General features: G+C 48.5%; 3 protein-coding genes across 3 annotated transcripts; 1 reads left to right on the plus strand and 2 right to left on the minus strand.

Annotated features, from left to right (window-relative positions):
- Positions 1 to 829: 829 nt before the first annotated feature.
- RMP64 (ribonuclease MRP subunit p64) lies at positions 830 to 7411 on the plus strand. Its single transcript, XM_075513147.1, has 9 exons — positions 830 to 989; positions 1248 to 1402; positions 2189 to 2265; positions 2373 to 2504; positions 2849 to 2926; positions 3834 to 4195; positions 4934 to 4995; positions 5412 to 5662; positions 6124 to 7411. Exons 1-9 carry the CDS (start codon positions 836 to 838, stop codon positions 6518 to 6520), a joined length of 1668 nt encoding a protein of 555 aa, XP_075369262.1. The 5' UTR covers positions 830 to 835; the 3' UTR covers positions 6521 to 7411.
- Positions 7412 to 7546: 135 nt separating this feature from the next.
- Positions 7547 to 10164, minus strand: TAF13 (TATA-box binding protein associated factor 13). The gene is made up of 4 exons (XM_075513168.1): positions 10009 to 10164; positions 9726 to 9804; positions 9092 to 9189; positions 7547 to 8186 (listed from the first exon to the last, which is right to left on the minus strand). The coding sequence occupies exons 1-4, from the start codon at positions 10033 to 10035 to the stop codon at positions 8016 to 8018; spliced, it is 375 nt and encodes a 124-aa protein (XP_075369283.1). The 5' UTR covers positions 10036 to 10164; the 3' UTR covers positions 7547 to 8015.
- Positions 10165 to 16734: 6570 nt separating this feature from the next.
- GTPBP8 (GTP binding protein 8) lies at positions 16735 to 20626 on the minus strand. Its single transcript, XM_075513157.1, has 7 exons — positions 20291 to 20626; positions 19710 to 19808; positions 19049 to 19179; positions 18603 to 18702; positions 18078 to 18196; positions 17500 to 17626; positions 16735 to 16876 (listed from the first exon to the last, which is right to left on the minus strand). The coding sequence occupies exons 1-6, from the start codon at positions 20594 to 20596 to the stop codon at positions 17542 to 17544; spliced, it is 840 nt and encodes a 279-aa protein (XP_075369272.1). The 5' UTR covers positions 20597 to 20626; the 3' UTR covers positions 16735 to 16876; positions 17500 to 17541.
- Positions 20627 to 21161: the final 535 nt, after the last annotated feature.

Below are 21161 nucleotides of genomic sequence, written 5' to 3' on the forward strand. Positions count from 1 at the left end.
AATGCCGATACCAATTGCTACTGGTGTGAAGTAAGTTACCCAGCTTTTTTTGCACTTTGGGCTCTGTGGGTGTGTGTTGGGAGGGGACAGTCGCATGGCTTGCGACGGGGGTCATCCCCTGAAGAACTCTGTTGCTGCCGCCGTGCCTGCAGTGCGTCGTGGGGGACCTCAGCAGCTGCTGCGCTGGCTCTGAACAGCCCAAGCTCCCGAGGCAGACACTGAAGAACTGACAAACACTCATAATTTATATTTCTTTCCCTTCTCACTTATGACATTCTGGGAATGTAGCGTGTCCAGTCAGGCCCGGGGCCTTGGAGAGGTGTCCAGGCCGGCGAGCCTTGGCATCACCGGACTGTGGTGGGTGCTCACAGGCAACACCCCCCACCGCCGCCGGGGGGCTCACGGCTGCGCGGTGTTTTCTGGGCTGGCCCAGGGCCCTTACCCTGCCCCAGGCATCAGCCGGGCCACGGTGCTCGGCCGGCCCCTCAGAGGAGCTTTCCCACTTCCGCCTGCAGCGCAGGGGGCCTGCCGGGCCGCGGGGCCGGGCTGCGCTCCCAGGCTCGGCCCGGCCCGGCGGGCGGCCCGCAGCTCCCCGCGGCCACAGGTGGCGGGGGAAGCCCGGGAGCTTCCCTTCCGCGGCTGTGGGGTGCCAGGCACGCAGCAGCTGCCGAGGCACGCTGTGCGGGGAAGGGGTGACGGCACACCAGGCACTGGGGACCCCAAGCCCAGCAGCCATCGGGCCTGCCGGCTGGAGGCCCTGCCCCGGGGAGCAGCCTGCCCCCCCCGCCAGGGTGACTTGCCCCGGCCCGCGCCCCCCCCCCTCCGGCCCGCCAATATGGTCCCGCCCGCGTTCGGCCTCCCTCCTGCCCTGCGCAGCACCGCCCCCACAGGGGGGAAGATGGCGGCGCCCGAGGCGGCGTGGAACCGCCTGGACGTGCCGTGGCCCGCGAGCAGCGCGACGGTGGCCCTGGCGGCCAAACACCCTGCAGGTCCCCGGCGCGGGCGCCGGGTCGGGCTGGGGCGCGGCGCGGGCCCGAGGAGGGCTGGGGGGCGTTTTAAGGCGTTCCCGGGCGCCGCGCGGCACGCCGCCGTTTGCGGCGGTTGGTCAGTCGGTGCTCGCCGTCCGCGGGAGGCGGGATCGTTGGGGGGCGCGTGGCCCGGCTGGGGCGCGCGGGGGGCCGTTGGGACACGCGGGGGCCCTCGGGGCGGCGGCGGGCGCTGAGGCGGTGCCTGGCTCCCGCCCGCAGTGAGGTGGCTGCCGGTGCTGCGGCGGCGGTGCGACATCGCCGGCAAGCGGCTGTCGGGGACAGGCCTGGCCGCCGAGGGACGCGTCCTGCGGGCCGTGCTCTACGTGTACCACAGCAGGCTGCTCCGGCACCGGTCCTACCTGGCTCTGCAGCAGGTGAGGAGCGGCCCCGGCTGGTCGGCAGGTAGCCGGCAGCTGGTCGCTGCACCCCAGCCCCCAGTCCTCGAAAGGCCTTTGGAGTAGCGCTTGATGCCTGGAGCATCGTGCAAAAAGTATTTTGGAGCAGGTGCCTTTTTGTCATCTTTAAGCATCCTCACAGTTCAGTTCAGTGGGTTTCCTGGCTCTGTGCAGCCAGTGCGATGTCCGCTTTCCAGGCCTGTGGAGCCAATACTCGGTCTCTTATAGTCACCCTGAGACCTGAAGTAGGTACAGTTATGTACGTTTGAATATACAAGTAACACAGAGATTTCATTTTAAATTGATTGTTATAATAGGAGGGGGGAAGAATAATCCTAGGCTACTCTATTAGGTACTTTCTGTTTTAAGATGAAAAGTGAACTCTTTGCCAGTTTCCAGTAAAGGGATTGTCGGTGTCTTCAAATAACTGTTTTGAAATAGAACGGGAATCATTCTTACCTTCTCGATTTGTTTATGCATTTTCGTTCTTGAAAGCCAGTACCAAAAGGCCATTGTATACAGCAGGGGAAACCATGCAGCACCAATTAACAATGGCCTACTCCAGTCCTTCACTTAATTCCATATTCACAGTAGTGTGATAAAGGGATCTTTTTCATCATAGTGCAGATATAGGAACATACCAGAACATTCCATCATGCTGTTAAACTGATAAGGGGAAGGCGTCACTTAATATAGTGATGGTTCTTAGCCCAAGGCACTCCCATCTCTCAGAATACTAGTCAAAGGAGTTTTCTTTTTTTCTAGGTAGAGCAGTGCTTGAAGCGCCTATGGAAAATGAACTTGGTGGGCTGCATTGAAGCTCTGGCAGGACTGATTCCCAAGTAAGTGTCACGATCCCGTATGTTATACTATCCATTAACTCAGTCTACAGAGCTAAAGGGGGGGAATGCTAGATCATAACCATCTCCTCATCCTTGTATCAACGCAGGAAAAACACATCCCAAGCCCATGCAGAGTGCTTAGCTCCCAGCCAGCCCATGCTGGAAACAGTGGCTCTGAAGGTATTGGGAGGTTGCAAGCTCATACTACGTCTACTGGACTGTTGCTGTAAAGCTTTTCTGTATCCTTTTTTCACCACAAAAACATTCTTACAGTTCACCAGCAGCACCTCATGAGACCAAAACTAGGTCTGCTGTAGACTCTGTATTGCTGATGGACTCAACTGTGCAATTCATACGTGCAACTTGAAGTTTCTTTGATAGCCAAACATCTTATTTTGAAGTTATTATGTAGGAACCTCAGGCTGTTGGCTGGCTGCTGTTCCAGCCTTGAACAACCCAAAGTTTGGATACTCATCTCCCAAATTATCCAGGATATTGCCTTGTGAATTGCCTCTAGTTGGTGTGTTCAGCAAGGCTCATTACATGTTGTTTATTTTTTATCCTTAACTGGTGTAATCTTCAGCTTGTCCGTTAAACATCTCTGCTCGGAAGAATTCATACTTTTGAACACTGTGGCTTCGGGGTTGTTGAGCCGGCTATGGTTTGTGTATTCAAAAGTCTGTCTTGTTTGTTGTCTGTCTGTTTGACGTGCCTGTCAGGGAGAAGGGCTTGTAATTAGGTCTTGCTGCTGAGTGAGCTTTATTCAGTTGGGAGGAGGAGGGGGCTCCCTCCATCCTTTTGGATGTGATTCTAGCACCTGAAGAGTTGTATAAGTGGAGAGAGACTTCTTACATGCTGTTATGGAAGGCTTTGTTCTTTGTTCATAGCAAACTTTGTGTGGCAGTAATAAAATCACAGTGTTAATGCCAGCCTGCCACAAACACTAACATCTGGTACTCTTTGCAGCAAGCAGTAAGGCCTGCCTTATGCCGAAATGGAAAGGCCGGGATAAAGTTGTTCTATAATACTGCTGAGTTTTCCACAGAAATCAGAGTTCTGGTCTCTCTCAGTACAAGAAAGTAACTGCTGTCAGTAGCTGAAGGAGTAACAGCATTGTGTAGAAGAACTCAGTAACATGTCCTTTGGCACAAGAAATCTGTCTCCCCAGTAAACGTAGAGCAGGCGATTGTATGGCATCAGTGCTAGCACCACCTTTTGGGGGGAGACCTCATGTCAAATGATTTGGATGTGACCTGAGAACCTGATGAGTCCCAGGTGTGGCACTCAGCAAAGCTCTTAGGGAAGCTGAGGGGCTCCTGATCAGGGATTTACTACTCAAGTCACTCCTACATTCTGATCTGGAACAGTTCCTTAAAGCTCAGACTAATACTAAGAAAAGCGTGGTGATGGAGTGTAAAAAGATAAGCTTGTATTGGGGGGGGACAGATAGGGAAAGAGCAGCTTGGAATCTTTTCCATCAGCTCTTCTGCTTGAGCTGAAGGTAGTTGTTCAGAGAGCACAAGGTTTTGCTAGAGGAGACTCCATACCTTTCTGTCTTCTCTCTTCAGGATTCAGTACAGGTGTGTATTGCAGAGCCTCATGTCCTTGTACGGCATGTTGTCGACATCACTTCATCTGGTATCTGAGACCCAACAGATGCCTTATATCAAGGGGTTTACCTTCCCTTCTGATATCAGTAACTTCCTTGGAGTTAACGTTTCTTCTGAGGTGAAGAAGCAAAAGGCTAGAATGCTTACAACAAAAAAACCTACCAGCTGGCTGAAGAAGCTCTTCTCAACAATGCCAGAGGCAGTGTCAGAGGCTGGGAAAAAGAGAAATTTTGCGACCTGCACAAGTGCTGTGAAAAACTGTAGCATCCCATGCCCCGCGGACATTGGAGAGCCAGTCCTGGTGACCAGACCCAGCAGAGGTAAAGCCTTGTGCCACAGTGCTACCTGTTTCTGACATCTCAGAGACTGATGGCAACTTCTGTCCAACAGAGCCAAGCATTTCTACTACCCACAGAGTGCGGTTCTGGTACAAACTCCCCTCTCCTGTGCCTGAAAGAGAAGGAGAATGCTGCATGTACCCTTGCCTTTATAAAGCTGTGGATAATGTCAGTATTGTGAGGGGCTTTTGTTTGTTTTTAAACATGATACAGCCTGGAGAGAAGCAGGTAATGAATGAATGCAGTATACAGGTCCTGTAAACAGTTATTTGTATTTTCCTGCTTCTGCATCGATGGGGCCCAAGGATAGTGAGGGAAGCTAAGAGCACTGTCTGCAGTCCATATAAAAGTAGATAAGGTTGTAAGTACAGGATGCAGGTATCCTGTGCTTGCTGGTTCTGGGCTGTGCCCAAGTCTTCCCCTGCAGTCAGGGCTATGGCCAGTGACTGCAGGCATCCAGGTGTTTGTATGAAGCTTTTACCCGTTAAGTTCTCCTTTGCAGCCATCTGTAAATCTCTGCATCCTCTTCATCCCTTGCCAGCTGCTATGCGAGGTGAGCATAGTCCCCTTGAGTTTGCTTGGAAATGTTGAGTACAGGTGTGAGCCTGCTGAGACAGCAGGAGATCTGAGAGCTCAGCAGGACAAAGCATTGTGGTGTCTCTGTGCAAAGACTTAAAACTGTCTTGACTTTGTAATGGGAACTCTCCTCTCTCTTTGTAGGGAAGCACCTGGGGTTTGATGTGAAGAGCTTACTTAGACCATCCAGACCTCCAACACAAGAGGTTTGTATGGTACTGTTTTACACTTCTTTTTTTTAACTTTAAAGACCCTAACACTTAAAACATGATATCCCTGATTGAAAATGTCCCCTTTCCTTGCCTTATTTTTGCTTGTCTAACAACCCAAGTTAGCATGGAAGCTTTGCACTGAAAATCACTACTAATTTCCGCTTAGGAATTTGAGCATTTGTTGGTATGTCAAGTGAAATGACCAGAGAGCAAGTCAGTAGTAGACAGGAATACAAATTCTAATTATCTGCCTGTCTTTGTATTCCACAAAACAAGGCTGCTCTTCCACTTTCTCCTTAGGAAACAAGGAATGTTCTCAAAACCCTCAGTGCTCTGCTCCTCTCCAGCAGAGAGGATCAGGCATGTCATGTTTTTAAAAGACTAACTCTTTCTGTTATTCTTTGTTTCAGGGTATAAGCACTGCATCAACACCTTTTAAAGCAAAGTCAGCATCGCTTTCCTCTCGTATAGCAAAATTGCGGCATACTGGATCTCTTGTACAGATGGTCCAAACAGCTACATCATTTGGGGAACTGTCAGAGGCACTCAGAAAAGCTATTCTGTGGTGCAAAGGCAAGAAATTCAAACCAGAAGCTTATTTTCTGCGTAACAAGTTGTTGAAAAGCAACCGGCTGCACCACGTGGAGGCTCAAGGATGCAGGTAATTTTGCATGGGTGTGGGGTTTCTGGATCTGACGCTTTACATATTAATATTATGTATTTTGCTACAGTGTAGAGAAACGCAGTGGTCTAACCCATTCTTTTTAAACTCAAACAGGATCGCTAGTTCAGGTTACTGGATGCTCTGACATGAACATTCTGTTTAGCTTCAGTCACTTGTGAAAGGATGTAAAAGGCTAACAAATGCACAAATACTTAAGAGGGAGGATGAAAATGCAACTTAAATCATGTGCATGTTTAATGGTAATGATTATATGATGCAAGGGGTGTCGTCTTTCTTCAGAATGCCCTGGCTACTATTGTACAAGGTGCTGTTGTATCTCCTTGGTATGACAAGAAAAATGGTAGAGAAGGCTAATAACCAAATCTCTCCAAGCCCCAAATGAAATAACACTTTAGCAGCTGATAAAGTTATGTTTTGTGCACCTTCCTCCCCTTAAGCTTGAAGAAAAAACTGTGCTGTGTCAAAACGTCTGTCCGTAAATACCTCCTATACGGGTCACAAAATGCACACTGGCCAAAGCAGTACCTCGGGGCACGGTTCTGTCGAAGGAGGATCAAATCATCCGTGCGCTTGAAGAGAACTCTGAAGACTGTTTGGCAAAAACCTTCTGAGCTTTTTGGGGTCTGTGAGAACAGTGCATCACTCAGCCTCCCAGCTTACCAGGATGGGCCTCTGAGTCAAGAAGGACATTCCAACACTGATACAGGCTGTGTCAAACTAAGCACAGCAGGGACCCCTAAGCAGCTGCTGCTGGAAGGAAGCCCTGGCCCTATGTGGAAAGAAGCTACTGAGAACATGGATATTGATTCTATTTTTGCAGCAATGGGTGTCTGACCCTGGCCTTGCAAGGAGGAAAGGGGTCAAGCCATTCCAATTTTTTTTCCTTAAGTAAAACTCTCAGAACCCTAATGATGTCTTGGTAACTCACACCCTGAATTCTGCTAAGAAAGTAGCAACTATTTTATAACTATTTTGTAAAACAACTTTTTTTTTTTTTAATGGAAGGGTGTTCCAAACAGCTGAATAGTCTTCATCCTTTTACCTGGCCTTGTCCAGGAACAGTGACTTTGAGTTACTGTTACTCAGTGTCCCTTCTCTATTGCTTGACCACATGTTAAGGGCTGCTGTCAAATCCACAGTGCAAATAGTTCCTATCCACGGCAGAAGGCTGCAGCTGATCGCTTACTGCTGCTTAGGACAAAAGACTTGCTGCCACTTTTCCAAGGAAGCAGTCTTATACCCTTCCTTCTGTGCTGCTTGTAGAGAGGACAGCCTTGACTTGCAATATTATCACTGTTCAGCATTTGTTACCCTTGTCCTGAAATGAGGAGTTAACAGAACCTACTGCCTCTGAGCTGCTCCAAAAGTAGGGAAGGCACAGCTGTGGCCTGCAGCAGTAAACTCCTGACTGGTGAACATGTTTCTCACTGTCCTGAAATCTTTTTAACATAAGTGCAATTTCTGCCTGCTTGGCAATGTAAGTGGAGCTACTCCAACATGTATTAATGAAATAATGTTAGAACAAGCAATGGCGTTAGTGCTTTCTGCCAGGCTCTTGCTTGTAACTAAGTCCCAAGGTCAGGATCACCAGGAAATACTAAGAAAGAATTGTCTCTGAATGAAAAACAGGAATCTGCTTTATTGTAGAGCACCTGCCTAACAGGGGTACAGAAAGGCTGTAAGTGCAAGTAAATCTGGAATAGTTTAACTTCAATTTCCTAGGCTTAATATTGGTAAAAAACAAAAGAGCTGTGCCCATTGGGACAGAAGAAAAAATAACCTTCCTAGCCAGTTAAGTGCTAAAAACCCTCTATTATGCACCTTCTGTGAATTGATCACTGTAAGTTTAGTTATGAGGAATAGGCACAAACTTAAAATGTTTTATTCAGAGAGCATATACAGAGCAAAGAGCAGAACTCCTATAGTAGTTTGGCCTTGAAGACTTTGTCCAGTTAATCAAGATCCATTTTCTAGGTTTCCTGTCACAGGAATACCCAGTGATAACTGAAATAGTTTTAGAGAATCACCCGTCATTAGCCCTCTAGATAGGTGATTCAACACAGTCCTACTTCAGGCAGACTTCCTGCCATTACAAGAATCTTTAGAGCTCTTTTCTCATTTCATAAAATGGTATAAAAACATGTAAGTATACCACATACAATCAAATAACATTCAGCTGCTTGAATACTTGTTAGAAAAGGCTGGGAGCAAGGGCAGACATCCCAGCAATGACCTCCATCCTGAATAACCGCTCCAAACAACACACATGATTCTTTCCTTTTGGGCAGCAGGTGCCCCAGTAATGCCCCAGTGCCATCTGCACACAGAATCAAGATCCATAGTTCGCTTCATCAAAGGCTTTTCTGGCTCGTTTCAGTTCTTCATTCATAGTTAGGAGGTCTTTAACTCTGGCAAACTTCCGGGGGTCCTTGCGGATTAGAAAGACAATGTCCTCAACCTGTACACGACCCTGCCGCCCAATTGACATGGCCTTATGTGTCTGTTAGAGGAAAAGAGGAAAGTCAGCAGGGTTCCTTTGCCCCTTAATTAAGCTCTTAATTCCACTTTATTTCCTGTCATTTTATAATCAAAAAGTAAGCAATTGCATGATCTGGGCACCACCATCCTAGTCACAAGAGAACTTCCCAGTAAGCCATGGACTTACTGTTGCTCTGCTGTCCTGCTGCCTGTCTCACCCAGCACATACCACGATATACACGTAACAGTAATGACATCAAAACTAAAGCCAGATTACATGTAGGACACCCAGCCTGCACAGTGCTTGAAGATGAACAGCATCAGGCAGAACTTGGAAGCAATGTGAAGTAGCTGTATCACAGGACAGTTTAGGGCATTTTGATGAGGGAAGGCAAGGCCAACCTTTCAAAGGAAAGGGGATCCACAAACAGTAGGTATAACTTTTTTCAAAAAACAAAACAAGCTCTCAAACCGTGTCCAAATGTCTGGAAGAGAGATGGCTTCAGGCCCCAGAAGCTTGCATTTCTGTTGCATTTCTGCGCTACAGCGCAGAGCTATGTTCCCACCCATGTAAAACACTGGGAGTACACAAAAAGTCAGTAGACTTTCAAAGCTGAACCTTGTCTTTTGTCAGCTGCACATATAGTGATGCCACAGGGAACACCAAATCAGCTGTGTATTTCCCCCCCCCCAATACTAATCTAACTGCTACTTAAGGACTTCAGACACTGTTCTAAATCCACATGGAGCAAGATGCATGAATTTTGCCTTAAATCTTGGAAGAGCAAAATCTAAATTTAGCTTTTTCCTACTAGCATCAGAGTTTTGGGCCTGGGATAATGCAGTATTTGAGTCAGAGATATTAACCTTCAGAATACTAAGATCTCAGTGAGGATGTTTTGACCATGCTGTCTAGAGCTGACTTACCATTTCTGTGATGAACTCTATTACCAGGTCCTCAAGAATGTCCACTGATTCTGTGTAAGGGTTCTGGTCATCACCGAATCCATACATCATGCATCTTACTGCAGAAAGAAACACTCAGCGTGAGGCTTCTTTCATCCATTCAGCGCTGTCAGCAGCATGCATCTAGTTAGAGCTCACCAGCCTACATGTTCATGCACCAGGATGGCACTCTGTCTGTTGGGCAGGAGGATTCTTGAGCAAACATACAGGAGATAAGCAGGTAGACAGAAGCCAAGAAAAGCCTAGTGCTGTATATACAGAAATGCATGTCTGATGACAGATTCTTTAAATATACATTTAGCCTACCACATGCTGAGCACTGACAGCGTGACTGACTTCTGGCATAGTTAGGTTCAGGGGATGCATTAGCAATGCTTTTTTGGGGTCTACACAATAGCTTTCTGCGCTTTCAGCCAGGGCACAGAATGAAAGCCGCTGTTTTCCTACGGAAAACTGAGTTTTGGAACTCTATAGCTGCCTCCTCATAATTTCAGCTGCATGTGGGGGAAGGACGTGGTCCTTAAAAGCCGCCGGGAGCCCTGCAGCGAGTGGCCCGTCAGCGCCGGGCAGGGGTTTCTGGCCCGGCTCGACTCACGTTCTTTGGAGAAGAGCCTCTTCCTCTTGCCTTGCCCGCCGTCCAGGCCCCCGCCGGCTTCTTCCGCGTCTTCTTCAAACTAGACGGGTACAGCGGAGGAGAGCCCGCCGTCAGCGCCCGGGGCGGCGCGGGGACCCCTTCGCTTCCCGCTACCCTCCCGCCCCAGCCCCCGCTCTGGGCGAGGCCCGAGCCACTAGCCAACCCCCCGCGGCACACAAGGGCTGCCCGGCCGCGGCTGGGATGCGAGCCGGAGCGACCCGTCTAGCTGTCCCCGGCCACTCACCGGCACGTCCTCCTCCTCGTCAGCCATGGCTTCCTAGACCCCGCCGGACGCTTGCGGGCCGGGCGGAAGAGCTTCCGCTTCCTCAGCCCCGCCCCCCCGCGGCGGCCGCCATGTTGTGGGGCGGGGCAGGGTCGTGCTGCTGGGGCGGTCCTTCTGCGTCCCGCTCGCCTCCTCCTCTCCGCCCACGGCCGCACACCCCGGCGGTTTTCGGTGCCGGGTCCGCTCCCGCGGCCCTCCCCACTTCCCTGGGCCCGCTACCCCGCCCGGCGCTCCCGCACAGAGCGGCGGCGGTTGAGGCCCTGCTGCCCCGCGTTACCGCTCGCTCTCCTCTGGAGACGCGTCCTGGCGGAGTGGAGCCGGCTGTGCCGGAACGCGCGGGTTTCTCTGAGGGAACGGCCGCTCTGCCGGCGAGAAGGTACTGCAGCCTCGCCCAGGGAGGGGGCGGTTGGTGTTGCGTGTGGGCCTGGCCGCTGAAGTACAAAGCTGACTGCAGTTGTTGCTTGCAAAGCCGGCGTCCTTTCCAGCTGCTTTGATGTCAGTAGGTTTTTAATATAGTGTGTTTTCTTCAGGGGGAAAAAAATAGTGAAGTTTAATTCTCCTTTGTAGGTGCAGACGTTGGTTTTTATTTCAGTTCTCTGCCTACAACAACCAGCTTGCTGTGTAACCACTTCCCAGTGTAGACAAACCCTTGCTCTCCTTGCCTGAGAAATGGTTTAATGAAGGGAAAGACACACGGGGGTAGGACTGGACAGTTCCCTGCTCCCTGGTTGGGCTGCTGCCTCTCCCCCCAGCAAAAAAGTTGTAATTCTTCCAGACTGAAGCTGTGGCACAAAGGAATTACTCCAAGATAGATTTGGTGACTCTCCCCAAATCTGTATATTACAGTCATCATTATTAGGTTGTCAGGTCAGGATAATTTGGTTTGAAAGGGAACTTAGGAGGCGTCTGATCCATTCCGCCGCTTAAAAGAGGGTCAGCCATGAGGTCAGAAAGGTGGTCTTTTCCCAAACAGTCAGTCCCTGGCCTGCGTGGTTGCCAGGGGCTCTTCCTTCCCTTGAGCAAGACTTGCACTTGCACTTGCCCTTGTTGAATTTCGTAAGGTTGCTGTCAGCCTTTTTCTCCAGCTCTCCCAAGTCCCTCTAAATGGCAGCCTTGCCCTCAAGCGTGTCAACTCTTCCCCCCAGTTTGGTGCCATATGCACATTCGGCAGGAATGCACCTCCTCCAGATCACTTGTAAAGACGTTAAACTGGACACATCGCAGGATAGACCCTTACAGTGTTCCACATGTAACTGCCATGCAGATAGAATATGACCCACAAACTCCTACCCTCTGCGCCCAATTATCCAACCAGTTTTTACTGATCTAGTTGTGCACCTATCCAGACTGTAATGCCCTAATTTGGATACAAGAATAATACAGGAGGCAGTGTGAAAAGACTTTCTAAATTTGGGGTATATGACATCCGCTATTCTCCTCTCATATAAAAATCCAGTCATTTTATTATAGAAGGCAGTCAGGTTGGTCAGGCATGATTTACCCTTGGTAAATTCATGCTGTCTCCAAATCCTTTCTTCTCTTTCACGTGCCCAGAAATACGCTCCAAGATAACTTGCCCCATGATTTTCCCAGGGACAGAGGTAAAGGTGGCTGAACCTGCAGTTCACTGGATTGTTCTTTTGGCCTCTGAAGATGGGTGCAACATTTGCTTTTTTCCAGTCATCAGGGACCTCTACCTTGCAAGAGCATTAGCCAGCTCTCTCAACACCCTCAGATGTAGCCTGTCAGGCCTCATGGACTTGTAGAGCTCCAGCTCTTTTGAGTAATCCCTAGCTTAATCCTCATCCACTGCTGGCAGCTCTCCTCTTGAACCCTTTTACATATTTCAAAGGCCTGTGAGACCTTTTTGGTAAAGACAAGCAGAGGTATTAGGATGTATGACCCATGACACTCAGCACCAGGCCTACATTTCCCTTGTTCAGCTTTTTACTACCAGTGTAACTGCAGAAGCTCTGGTTGCCCTTGACGACCTTGACAAGTCTCAGCTGCAGCTGAGTTCTGGCTTTCCTCACACCATCCCTACACACCTGGGGAAAGTTTCTAAATTCCTCCTTTGTAGCCTGTCCCTGTTTCCACTTCCTATATGCTGCCTTTTTATGTTGGAGCTCCATCATGGGTTCCCAGTTCAGCCAAACCCATCTCCTAGTATGCCTGCTTGCCTTCCTGAGTATGAGGATGGCCCATTCTTGTGCTTGGAGGATGCTCTCATTAAAGACTTGCCAGCTTTCCTGAGCTCCTTTACCCATCAGAGCTGCCTTCCATGGGATCCCATGTAGTCATTCCCTGAGTAAGCTGAAGTCCAGCATCTGCTACTCTCTTTCATCACTCCCCTCAGGATCTTCAACTCCACTATTTCATTGCCACTACAGTCAATTCAATGACCAAGTCCAAGTGAGCTCTTCCTTTGTTAGTGAGCAGCAGATGCAGCTGTGTGTCACCCCTGGCTGGCCCATCCAATATCCGTATCACGAAGCTGTTCCTGACACCCCATGGAAATCTTGGCTGCTTGCATCTCATTGTGTTGCCCTTCCAGCAGATGTCAGGGAGGTTCAAGTCACCCATGAGAACCACAGTCTGATACAGAGACTTCCTGGAGTTGCTTGAAGAGGAGAGAGGTGTTCATCCACTTTCTTACCCGGGTTGGGTGGTCTGTAACAGTCCCACCATGGCCTCTCCTCTTGTCCCGAAGCTTGTGAAGAAGGCACATTTATCCTTGCAGCAGGTAACTGTGGAACAGCTAATGTGAGAGCAGCTTTCTCTTTGGCTTTGGTTGGCAGTTGGTTTGTGACTTGAAGCTGAGTTCCTGTGCACTTGTAATATGTTGAGTATAAATCTGTGTATTCTGCAGGTATGAAAAACGGTGGATGTGCTGTATCAAAACTAATTTCAATTTCTGACTTACATTTTAGGAAAAGTAGTGGTAGGGTGTCACCTAGAAGTCAGTGGGCTTCTTTTTCTCCTGGTACTGAGAAGCTGAAAGATTGCAGGTTGCTTCATGACAGGGTTTTATGGAAAAAGGATCTCAAATGATCTCTGAATTTCCCTTTCAGATCATCCATGACTTGGGAAAGAACACATAAACTTTTGGTGGTCTGGTCAGGAGAAACTGAAGATGGAACTTAACAATATAAGGTAAGATACTGGTGCAGTTACAGCACAGAGTTCCTTGCCCTGTCAGGAAAAGGCTTCGTGGAAGTAAATGTCCTTGTAATCTGTATGAATTCTAAGTATTTAGGACTTTACTAGCTCTTAGACCATTTAAAAAAAAATAGTTAACGTAAACTTGTGTTTTTTTTCTTCCTTTCATGATGGCGTTGGTATGTGCTCTTACAATGTGCTAAGGTTTTAAATATGAGCTAAATATAGGTAGAAAGGGAGAAGAGCACAGCCTGTTTCATTGCTTGCATGCGGAACCAATTAGGCCTAGCTGAGACAAAAGACTGGGCTTTATTTTTGTCTCTGCTTTCAGCACCATTTTGGGTAAGTTCTTCCTTCCTGCTTTATATGCATCCATATAAATGTGCATCCATGCTTGGTAGCTGGTTTGAATTTGAGCACTGTGAATGAAGAGCATTTGCTTTCTAACATGGTAAATTATTTTAGATCAATAAACTCGAGATTATGCTTTTAATAATGCTCTCTTGCACAGCAGCGGGCTGCATGGCAGTGATCTCCCCTTGATACCTCTCAAGGTTAGTCCTCGAGGTCGAGAGATCCCTTACCCAGCATCCGATATCTACAGCGAGGTAAACAATATTTTATATTAGATCTAAAGCATATTGTATACAAGCTAGCTTAATTATTAGAAGTGTAGGAAGTAGCAGAGTGTTTGACCACTGTCTAATCATCATTTAATAAAACCTTTTGGTTAATCCCACAACGATGACTTCTCTTAATAATTCAGCTGTGACAGCCTCTCAATTTATTAACTTATCTTTATTTTGGGATGTAATGCAAGATCAGTTTGCCTTTTCTTAGTTCTGTTCCTTTCCTCTCATCTTGTGTCCTGCTTGTAGCATGGGACAAAACCACAACTTATTCCTCCCTCCTCTGCCTCTTCTGTAAAGGGGTTCTGGTCTTACTCTGTTTCCAAAATACTTAAACAGGAGAGTGATGTAAGAAGCTGTATGTCTCCCTGGGTTTCTCCCTGCTTGCACAGAAACAGATACAATTTCTCTGTAAAATACAGTATAATGCTATAGCTGGGATAAGCAGGTACTAAAAGTAGTCTCAAGCACGAGTAGGATTAGCCAGTGATACAGACTGGAAACATTAGCTGCTGCTGCTAAAATTCCTGTTTCCTCTCTTGCCAGGAACTTTGATAGTTGAGGTAGCAGTATCTTGCTACTCATGGGCAGCCACCCCACTTAATGCAGAATGAATTGTCTGTATTCAACACTTGGCATGTTCTGTTTGTCATCCAAAACTTGTTTCATACTGTACCAGAGAGCTTCTACTGCAATACATCTAGTTCTGAGCAGAGTCTGAAAACAATGCTGAGCCCAAGGAGCACGACTTTAGATGAGATAGAGAGTGAAAGAAGGCAACACCAAAACAACCTTCAAAGTGACAGTAACCCAGAGCTCTTTCTGCCTTAGTGTGTGTTGCCTCTCTGTGTAAATGCCTCAGAGAGGCTAAATCTGAAATGTCTACCTACTAACCCCTGCCCCTCCCACTTTTTAGAATAACCCAAGAAACCTGTTTAAGTTACTTCATTAATATTAATAGAACTATTAACATAGTGTCTGGTCAAGGTCCCTACTTAAATGCATTCTACACTGTAGTGACTCTAGGGCACTGTTGCAAGAATACGGTCAAAATACTGGCTTTGTAGTGCCAGGGTTATGGTGACAGACTAGACCAGACACAGCAGAGGAAGAAAAGGAGAAAGTACTGCTGAAAGACTGGAGGTAAAGACCGTACAAGGTAAAATCCTTTTCCATAGAAGCCTGTACTCAACATCACTTCTGTAAGTGACAGGTACGGAAGAGGCAAAGCTTTACAAGATAATGCTGGGTGCCTGCAGTGTGGTGTATACACCGCAAACAATTTAAGACATCAAAAACATTTACAACTGAAATGATCGCTACTGCTTCGGTATGCTGCTGGGTCCACCACTGATCAATGAGTGGGGAAAAAGAAAGGGAGAGCCTTTGTGTCCCTGGCCTGAGAAAGTGCAGTTCCTCACTCAGCAACACAGCATGTTCCTTAAGAACTTGGCAAGAAAGTCTGCTAGTGTGTCAGACACCTGTTTACCCAAAGCATGTTCCCATGAAGGCACTTAAATGTAAGTTTTAATGTTTAAGTGATGAAGAGGACTTGACTTTATTTACTACCTTATCTGTCACAGGGGCACTGATTCTTGCATGTAACAAAACTATGGTGTTCCCTCCTGCAGATAGCTGAGGAAAATGCAAGAGTTATTCTAGTATTTGAAGCATTTGTGAATGAAGATCTTTTGACCAATACAGCAGAAAATCCAGATGTGTCCAGAGGTAAAGATGGTTCTTCAGGATAAGACACCACCTACTGTTTCTAGTACAGCTGTAAGAAACTGTATGACCTAGCTCCACGTCGCTTCCACTAAGGACGCCTCATGGCAACCAGACACACCCACAAAGATCATGGGGTCCAATTCACAGTCTGCTGCCATTTCAAGCGACTTTTTATACAAATGGATTTACCAGGCATACTTAATGTATTTAAGTGGTTAATAAAAGACTTGCTAGCACAGTAAGGTGTTTTGTTCTGAAGAGGGACTAAAAACAGAACTGCACTTTCTTTTACATATACAGACTTATTTTCAGAGGCTCTTCAGTCAAGGCTGAGGCCTTGAAAATGACAGCCTTGGCAAGACTGATGCTTTTGGAAGATCCTGGGTTTAAGATACTAAGAAAAGATTATTCCTGAAGTGTTCACTTGCACCTGTTCCCTCTGTCCAGATACTACTGCACTTCACCCTAGGATCAAGCATCCTATAGGCTAGTTCGCTCTGGAGCACTTTGGGATTAGAGGTAAAATATTAGAGAATTACAGGTTTGATCTCCCCTAAGATGTGGAAACTAGAGATCCACATCTTTCTACTGCATTCCCCACACCCCCCACTTCTTACATGTATGCTGAAAACAGGCCTCACCTCATGTCTAGTCTGAAAGTTACAAGAAATTCCATAATGAAACAAAACACTAGAAATACCTCAGAGCGGTTCACAAAAGACCTGCCCTTTCTTGAGGTTTAACCACTTAATGTAAGTAACTTTGACAGCTGCATACACACATTCAGCAACGTTAAGAGATGACAAGACTGGGTGCCAGAGTTTGACATAGCCACTTAATAGCTTTGGTCTAAATTCTCTTCTAACAACTACTGTTTATCCTGTTAGACTACACTACTGCTACTGATGGCAGTCCTTTTTTTCCCAGTTCTGTGCCTTGCAACGAGCCAATTTCAGGTGCTTTTAGCTGCTGTGGGACACAGTTCTGCCAGCTGTTACAGTGCCCCTAAAGAGTACGGACATCAGTATTGTGCTTCAGCTCCCAGGGTAGAACAGATGCAGATAATGGACAGTGTGTGTCTCATCTGAGTGCGGCTGCAGAACTTCATGCTGGATTTAAAACGGAAGGTAGATGCAGCACTGACGGATGATAAAACGCAGGAGAGTTCCCCTAGGTGTCAGTCATTTATTCCACTCTGTTCCAAGCCAACAGTTATCAAAAAGCAGATCCCATTAAAGATGTGTCCTTTCTTTCACCCACCTGGAACAGGGACAACTCGATGTACGCAAGGCAGGCATGCTATCACGCTGCACCTATTGAACGCATGATGCAGAGGAGTTACAGAAGTAAAATACACAAGAAGTCGCAAACACACCTTCACAGACAACATGTTGGCTATTTCCACTCTAGATCACCTCAGAGCAGGCAGGTTGCACAGGTGCTAGTTTTTGGCCTCTGCTATATATGCTAAGAGAAGTAAACCTCTGTGTATTGTTCAATTCAACTGGGCAAGTTTGCTTAATGTTAGGGCTATAGTTTTTCTTTTCTAAACTAAATGCCTTTTTATTAATGAGATTACTAGACCATCTCTAGTATCCTAAATATAGCAGAGCTTAGCATGCAGTGAACATTTGTTTTTTTGAATTTTTTGAACATTTAACTGGAGGGACAGGAAATGCTGTATTAAAACGTAGCTTCTCTTTGGAGGGTCTCTTTGCTTTTTTCTCCTTAAACAATCATGTAGGTTTTATAAAACAGTTTTGTAATAACCTGGATTAATTCATAGTGCAAACTTCCTGAATTGATGAGTTTATTAAACAAAAAGCTTAGCCTTACAAATATTAAGTTACCCCAAAATTTATACAAGTTTATCCAAAAATAAATTCTACTACCTCAGGTTATTTACAACAAAAATCCAGACCTCTAGTTTTGGTACCTTTTGTTCTGGATGAGCCGAGCAGATCAGGAGCCAGTCTTTTCAGCTGGCCTCTACAGTAGGCAGGTTTCCAGTAACATGGGCTACAAAACACCTTAGCAAGTGGACCCCCGAAAACTCCAGAGAACTGTGGAAACAAAGGCGTGGATGTTCAGTGCCAGATGCTGCTGTGTCTTGGAGGAATACAAGCAAACTCAGCCACTGGCTGTATTAAACTACATCTCCTGCAGTGCAGTACCACCTTGGTAAATTAAGCACTTCAGCTATGTAATCAAACAATTACAGCTTGCTACTGTTAACACAACTCCAAACAAAATGGCAAAGCCCACTAGCATGCAGCATAGGGACTGCTGCCCCCTCGAGAAGGGCCAAAGGAAGAGCAGCCTTGAAAACAGAACTCCACTCACTTGCAGAGGAGGGGGAAGAAGGAAAGGGGCGTTCCCCCATCAGCAGCCCACCCTCCATCCTTGGGGCACAGAGAAGTGCCGCCTCTAGAGCAGACAGAGCCATTTCAGGTAGTTTGCCCTATTGCAAATCATCACCTGAAAGGAAACGGCAGCAATGGAGAAGAGCTTTACCTGACCAGGAATAGCTGAGGAAAGCATCCCTGAGTTTTCTCCTTTACAAACTCCTGGATCTCCAGTACGTTCTTTAACAACAGTCCCCTGGAAGCTCGGTCAATTTTTGTTAACACCATCTGCGTGGATCCAGAAAAGGAGGATTAAAAGAGGAAAAAAAGATTATTTAGCTGCTAGCTTGGAACATCCATAAGAGTCCTGGACCACCTTGCCAGGCAGGCTGCAAGCTCTGGGTCATATCTAGGGGGAAAATGGTATAATACAGTTCAGCAAAACACTTCTATAGCTTGCATGAAGAGTGGACCTTTTCAAGCTGAGCACTGAAAAAAAAGCGTCCATTTAATAAATCAAGCAAAAACTCCCTTAAATCCTACTTGCCTCCCTCAACACATTTTAGGCCTATTTTATTAACAATAAAGGGGCTAGGGGGAGTTACTTCTTAGGTAGGACAACTTGCATAAGCTCAGGTAGAGGGTATAGATTATCTGTGGCTTATAACCAACACAAGAACGAAGAATTACCTACCACATAAGGAATCCCAAACTCTTCCAGCATCTCTACTGCAGTATGATCTGTTTTCTGGAGTCCTACTACACCATCAACTAATAGAAAAGTCCTCTTCAAGCTGCCAGAAATACAAGCAACAGTCATCACCACCATTATTTCGTGCCCGCTCTGCTACTTCCAAATTCATAAGCAAGAACAAGTAACACGGGATCTGGGGATAGGAAGAGCCAAGCAAAGCCATGCATGGGAGCTGAGGGTCAGCATGGAGCAGCACCTCAATCTTTTCTGCTGTTTTGATCTAAGCATGCGAGTGACACCACAGGTTCCCAGGGAAATGACATCAGAACTAATCAATACTACCACTGAAGTAGCTACCCCTCCTGCATTTTTCCACCTAATTACATGACACTGCATATAGGTGTCTGGCTTTCATTGCTCTGTGGAGGTACAGTCAAGTCCCTTACTTGCACCGTTCCTGCAGATAGGCCTCCACCATCTCCACAAAGTCTTGCGGGGCACGGTAGCCATATCCTGGCATATCCACCAGAGTAAAGTACTTCCCTACTTTGAAGAAATTCATCTTCTTGGTGTGGCCCTGGGGAGGGGATTTAGGTAAGATGAAGAAAGGGGGTGGTTTTAAAAAGTTGCTTTAAGCAGTGGACTAGGAGATGCCCTGCAAAATACCATACCCTGTGTGTCCTGTCCTGTCCCCCCTCCCCCCCGAGAAGGCTGCAAAACCGCTACTGTTGCTTTGAGCTGCCTAGTCTCCTACCCTTGTAGCAGTCCTATGTGGCTCTATCCTTAAAACAGACTAAAAATACCTTCACGGGTCTCTGTGCTTGGTTCTTCCCAAAGGGCTTTATGGCACATCTGCTCAGTTTGCACGACTCTTCTGTCCGGCACATGTGCCAGCCCAGCTGAAGAGCCAAGCTGGGCCCTTTCCACCTTTTCCTTTGCTAGAGCAAGGCCTGTGCCAGCCGTGAGGCGGCAGCCACCATGGCTAGCATGTTCTCCTGCTGCGTCAAGTTACCCAAGAGCTTGTTTCCTCCCGCCCTTCTCAGCCCTATCTTCTGGGTTGGCACCAGCTTCCGACCAAGAGGGAGCGAAGTTAAAACTGTCACTTACTGGAGTTTTTGACACTCTGACCTCCACTTCTGGAGACAGTGAAAACAAGGCCCGGATTAAAGATGATTTCCCCACGTTGCTTCGGCCGATGAAGCACACCTGCAGTGGGAGAGGCAGAGAGAGTGCTTCCACACCTGTCCACCTCCCCTCATCCAACGCGCCTGGGCAGGGGGTGCCCCCTCCTGCTGCAGTCAGTCCTGGTCATTGCTCAGCCTTTGGTGCCGATGCCTGGGGACAGCGATGTCCTGTGCCACGGACTGCTGCCCCGGACACACCAGACTGCCGAGCTGTACAGTAGGGGCGGGGGGGGAAACGACAAATACATGATGTAAAAAAGGCAACAATAAAGGCAGCGCGCATCGTGCAGCGCTGAGACACTGCGGCCCCAGAGCTACACAAACACGGCCGACACCCGTTTATCGCCAGCAGCTCTGGCCAGCGCGGGTGCGCGGCGGGGCCGGGCCTGGCGGGGGGAAGCCGCTGTCCCAGCACGGCCACGGCCTCCAGCCGAAGGGCACGGAGGGCCCCGCCGCCGGGCGAGCGAGCGGCGGGGCGGCGCGGGGGGCCGGGCTCGGGCTGACCTCGGGCAGGGCCGGCGGCGGGGCATGGTCCATGCGGACGGCGGAGCTCACGTAGTCGATGGCGTGGTCGCGGCCGGACCTGAAGAGCGCCTCGGCGCGCTGCAGGGCGGCCAGGCCGGGCTGGAAGAGGCGGAACCGCGCCGTGTCGGCGCCGGGAGCCAGGCAGCGCTCCAGCTTCTGCAGCGGGAACACGACGCCGACGCGGCGGCTCCGCTCCAGCCGCAGCACCTCGGACAGGGCGGCCAGCGGCGGCCGGCAGCCGCCGCCCCAGCCCCGCGCCGCACCGCCCGCCCGCGGCAGCAGCATCCCGGCCCCGGCCGGCCCCGGAAGGCGGCGGGCGCGGGGCGGGGCCCGGCGCTGCGCCCCCGGCTGCCCCCGCCCGGCCAAGGCTCGTCGAGGTCCGGTGCTGCGGGTGGGCCCGGCCCTGCCTGCAAGGCGTTCGTCTTCATCGGGCCCCAAGAGAGCAGCGAGTTTCTCCGAGGCTGGGCTTTTTATTTGTTGTTCTTGCTCATCTTGTGTTCTTTACAGGCTCGAAGCAAACCCGGGAACATCGCTGAGCTGCTAAGGGCCCTGTACGCTGAAGCCCCGTTTGGCCACGAAACGGGGCAAAGCAACAGCGTCCTTCAGCACGCTCCCTCTCTCTGCTGCCATGATCACTTTTCCAAGAGCTAGTCTGATGTTCGACCTTACACCCCGGCAGGCCTGAGGGTCCTGGGGAACACTGCCTTTTCTTTGAGACAGAGACCCGGTTTTCTTCTGCAGTCACAGTCCTCTGTTTAAAGCCCTCTAAGTCTGGACCGTTTAATTATTACAATGGCCAGGAAGGACCATTAGAAGATAACGCAGGCTATACGCTACTTTCCTTGTATTG

Source organism: Mycteria americana, chromosome 1, assembly GCF_035582795.1.
Source record: "Mycteria americana isolate JAX WOST 10 ecotype Jacksonville Zoo and Gardens chromosome 1, USCA_MyAme_1.0, whole genome shotgun sequence".
In the NCBI taxonomy this organism is placed as follows: Eukaryota; Metazoa; Chordata; class Aves; order Ciconiiformes; family Ciconiidae; genus Mycteria; species Mycteria americana.

What these genes read in the sequence shown, in the direction of transcription:
- TAF13 (XM_075513168.1), bottom strand. Translation starts at nt 10,035, where the DNA reads ATGGCTGACGAGGAGGAGGACGTGCCG. An exon ending in ACGAGGAGGAGGACGTGCCG is followed by an intron (nt 9,805 to 10,008) that starts GTGAGTGGCCGG and finishes GTACCCGTCTAG; the next exon opens with TTTGAAGAAGACGCGGAAGA. An exon ending in TAGAGTTCATCACAGAAATG is followed by an intron (nt 8,187 to 9,091) that starts GTAAGTCAGCTC and finishes TTCCTCTAACAG; the next exon opens with ACACATAAGGCCATGTCAAT.
- GTPBP8 (XM_075513157.1), bottom strand. Translation starts at nt 20,596, where the DNA reads ATGCTGCTGCCGCGGGCGGGCGGTGCGGCGCGGGGCTGGGGCGGCGGC. An exon ending in TCAGAGTGTCAAAAACTCCA is followed by an intron (nt 19,180 to 19,709) that starts GTAAGTGACAGT and finishes TCCCCTCCCCAG; the next exon opens with GGCCACACCAAGAAGATGAA. An exon ending in TATCTGCAGGAACGGTGCAA is followed by an intron (nt 18,703 to 19,048) that starts GTAAGGGACTTG and finishes TATTTCTGGCAG; the next exon opens with CTTGAAGAGGACTTTTCTAT.
- RMP64 (XM_075513147.1), top strand. Translation starts at nt 836, where the DNA reads ATGGTCCCGCCCGCGTTCGGCCTCCCTCCTGCCCTGCGCAGCACCGCC. An exon ending in GGCGGCCAAACACCCTGCAG is followed by an intron (nt 990 to 1,247) that starts GTCCCCGGCGCG and finishes TCCCGCCCGCAG; the next exon opens with TGAGGTGGCTGCCGGTGCTG. An exon ending in GGTGACCAGACCCAGCAGAG is followed by an intron (nt 4,196 to 4,933) that starts GTAAAGCCTTGT and finishes CTCTCTTTGTAG; the next exon opens with GGAAGCACCTGGGGTTTGAT.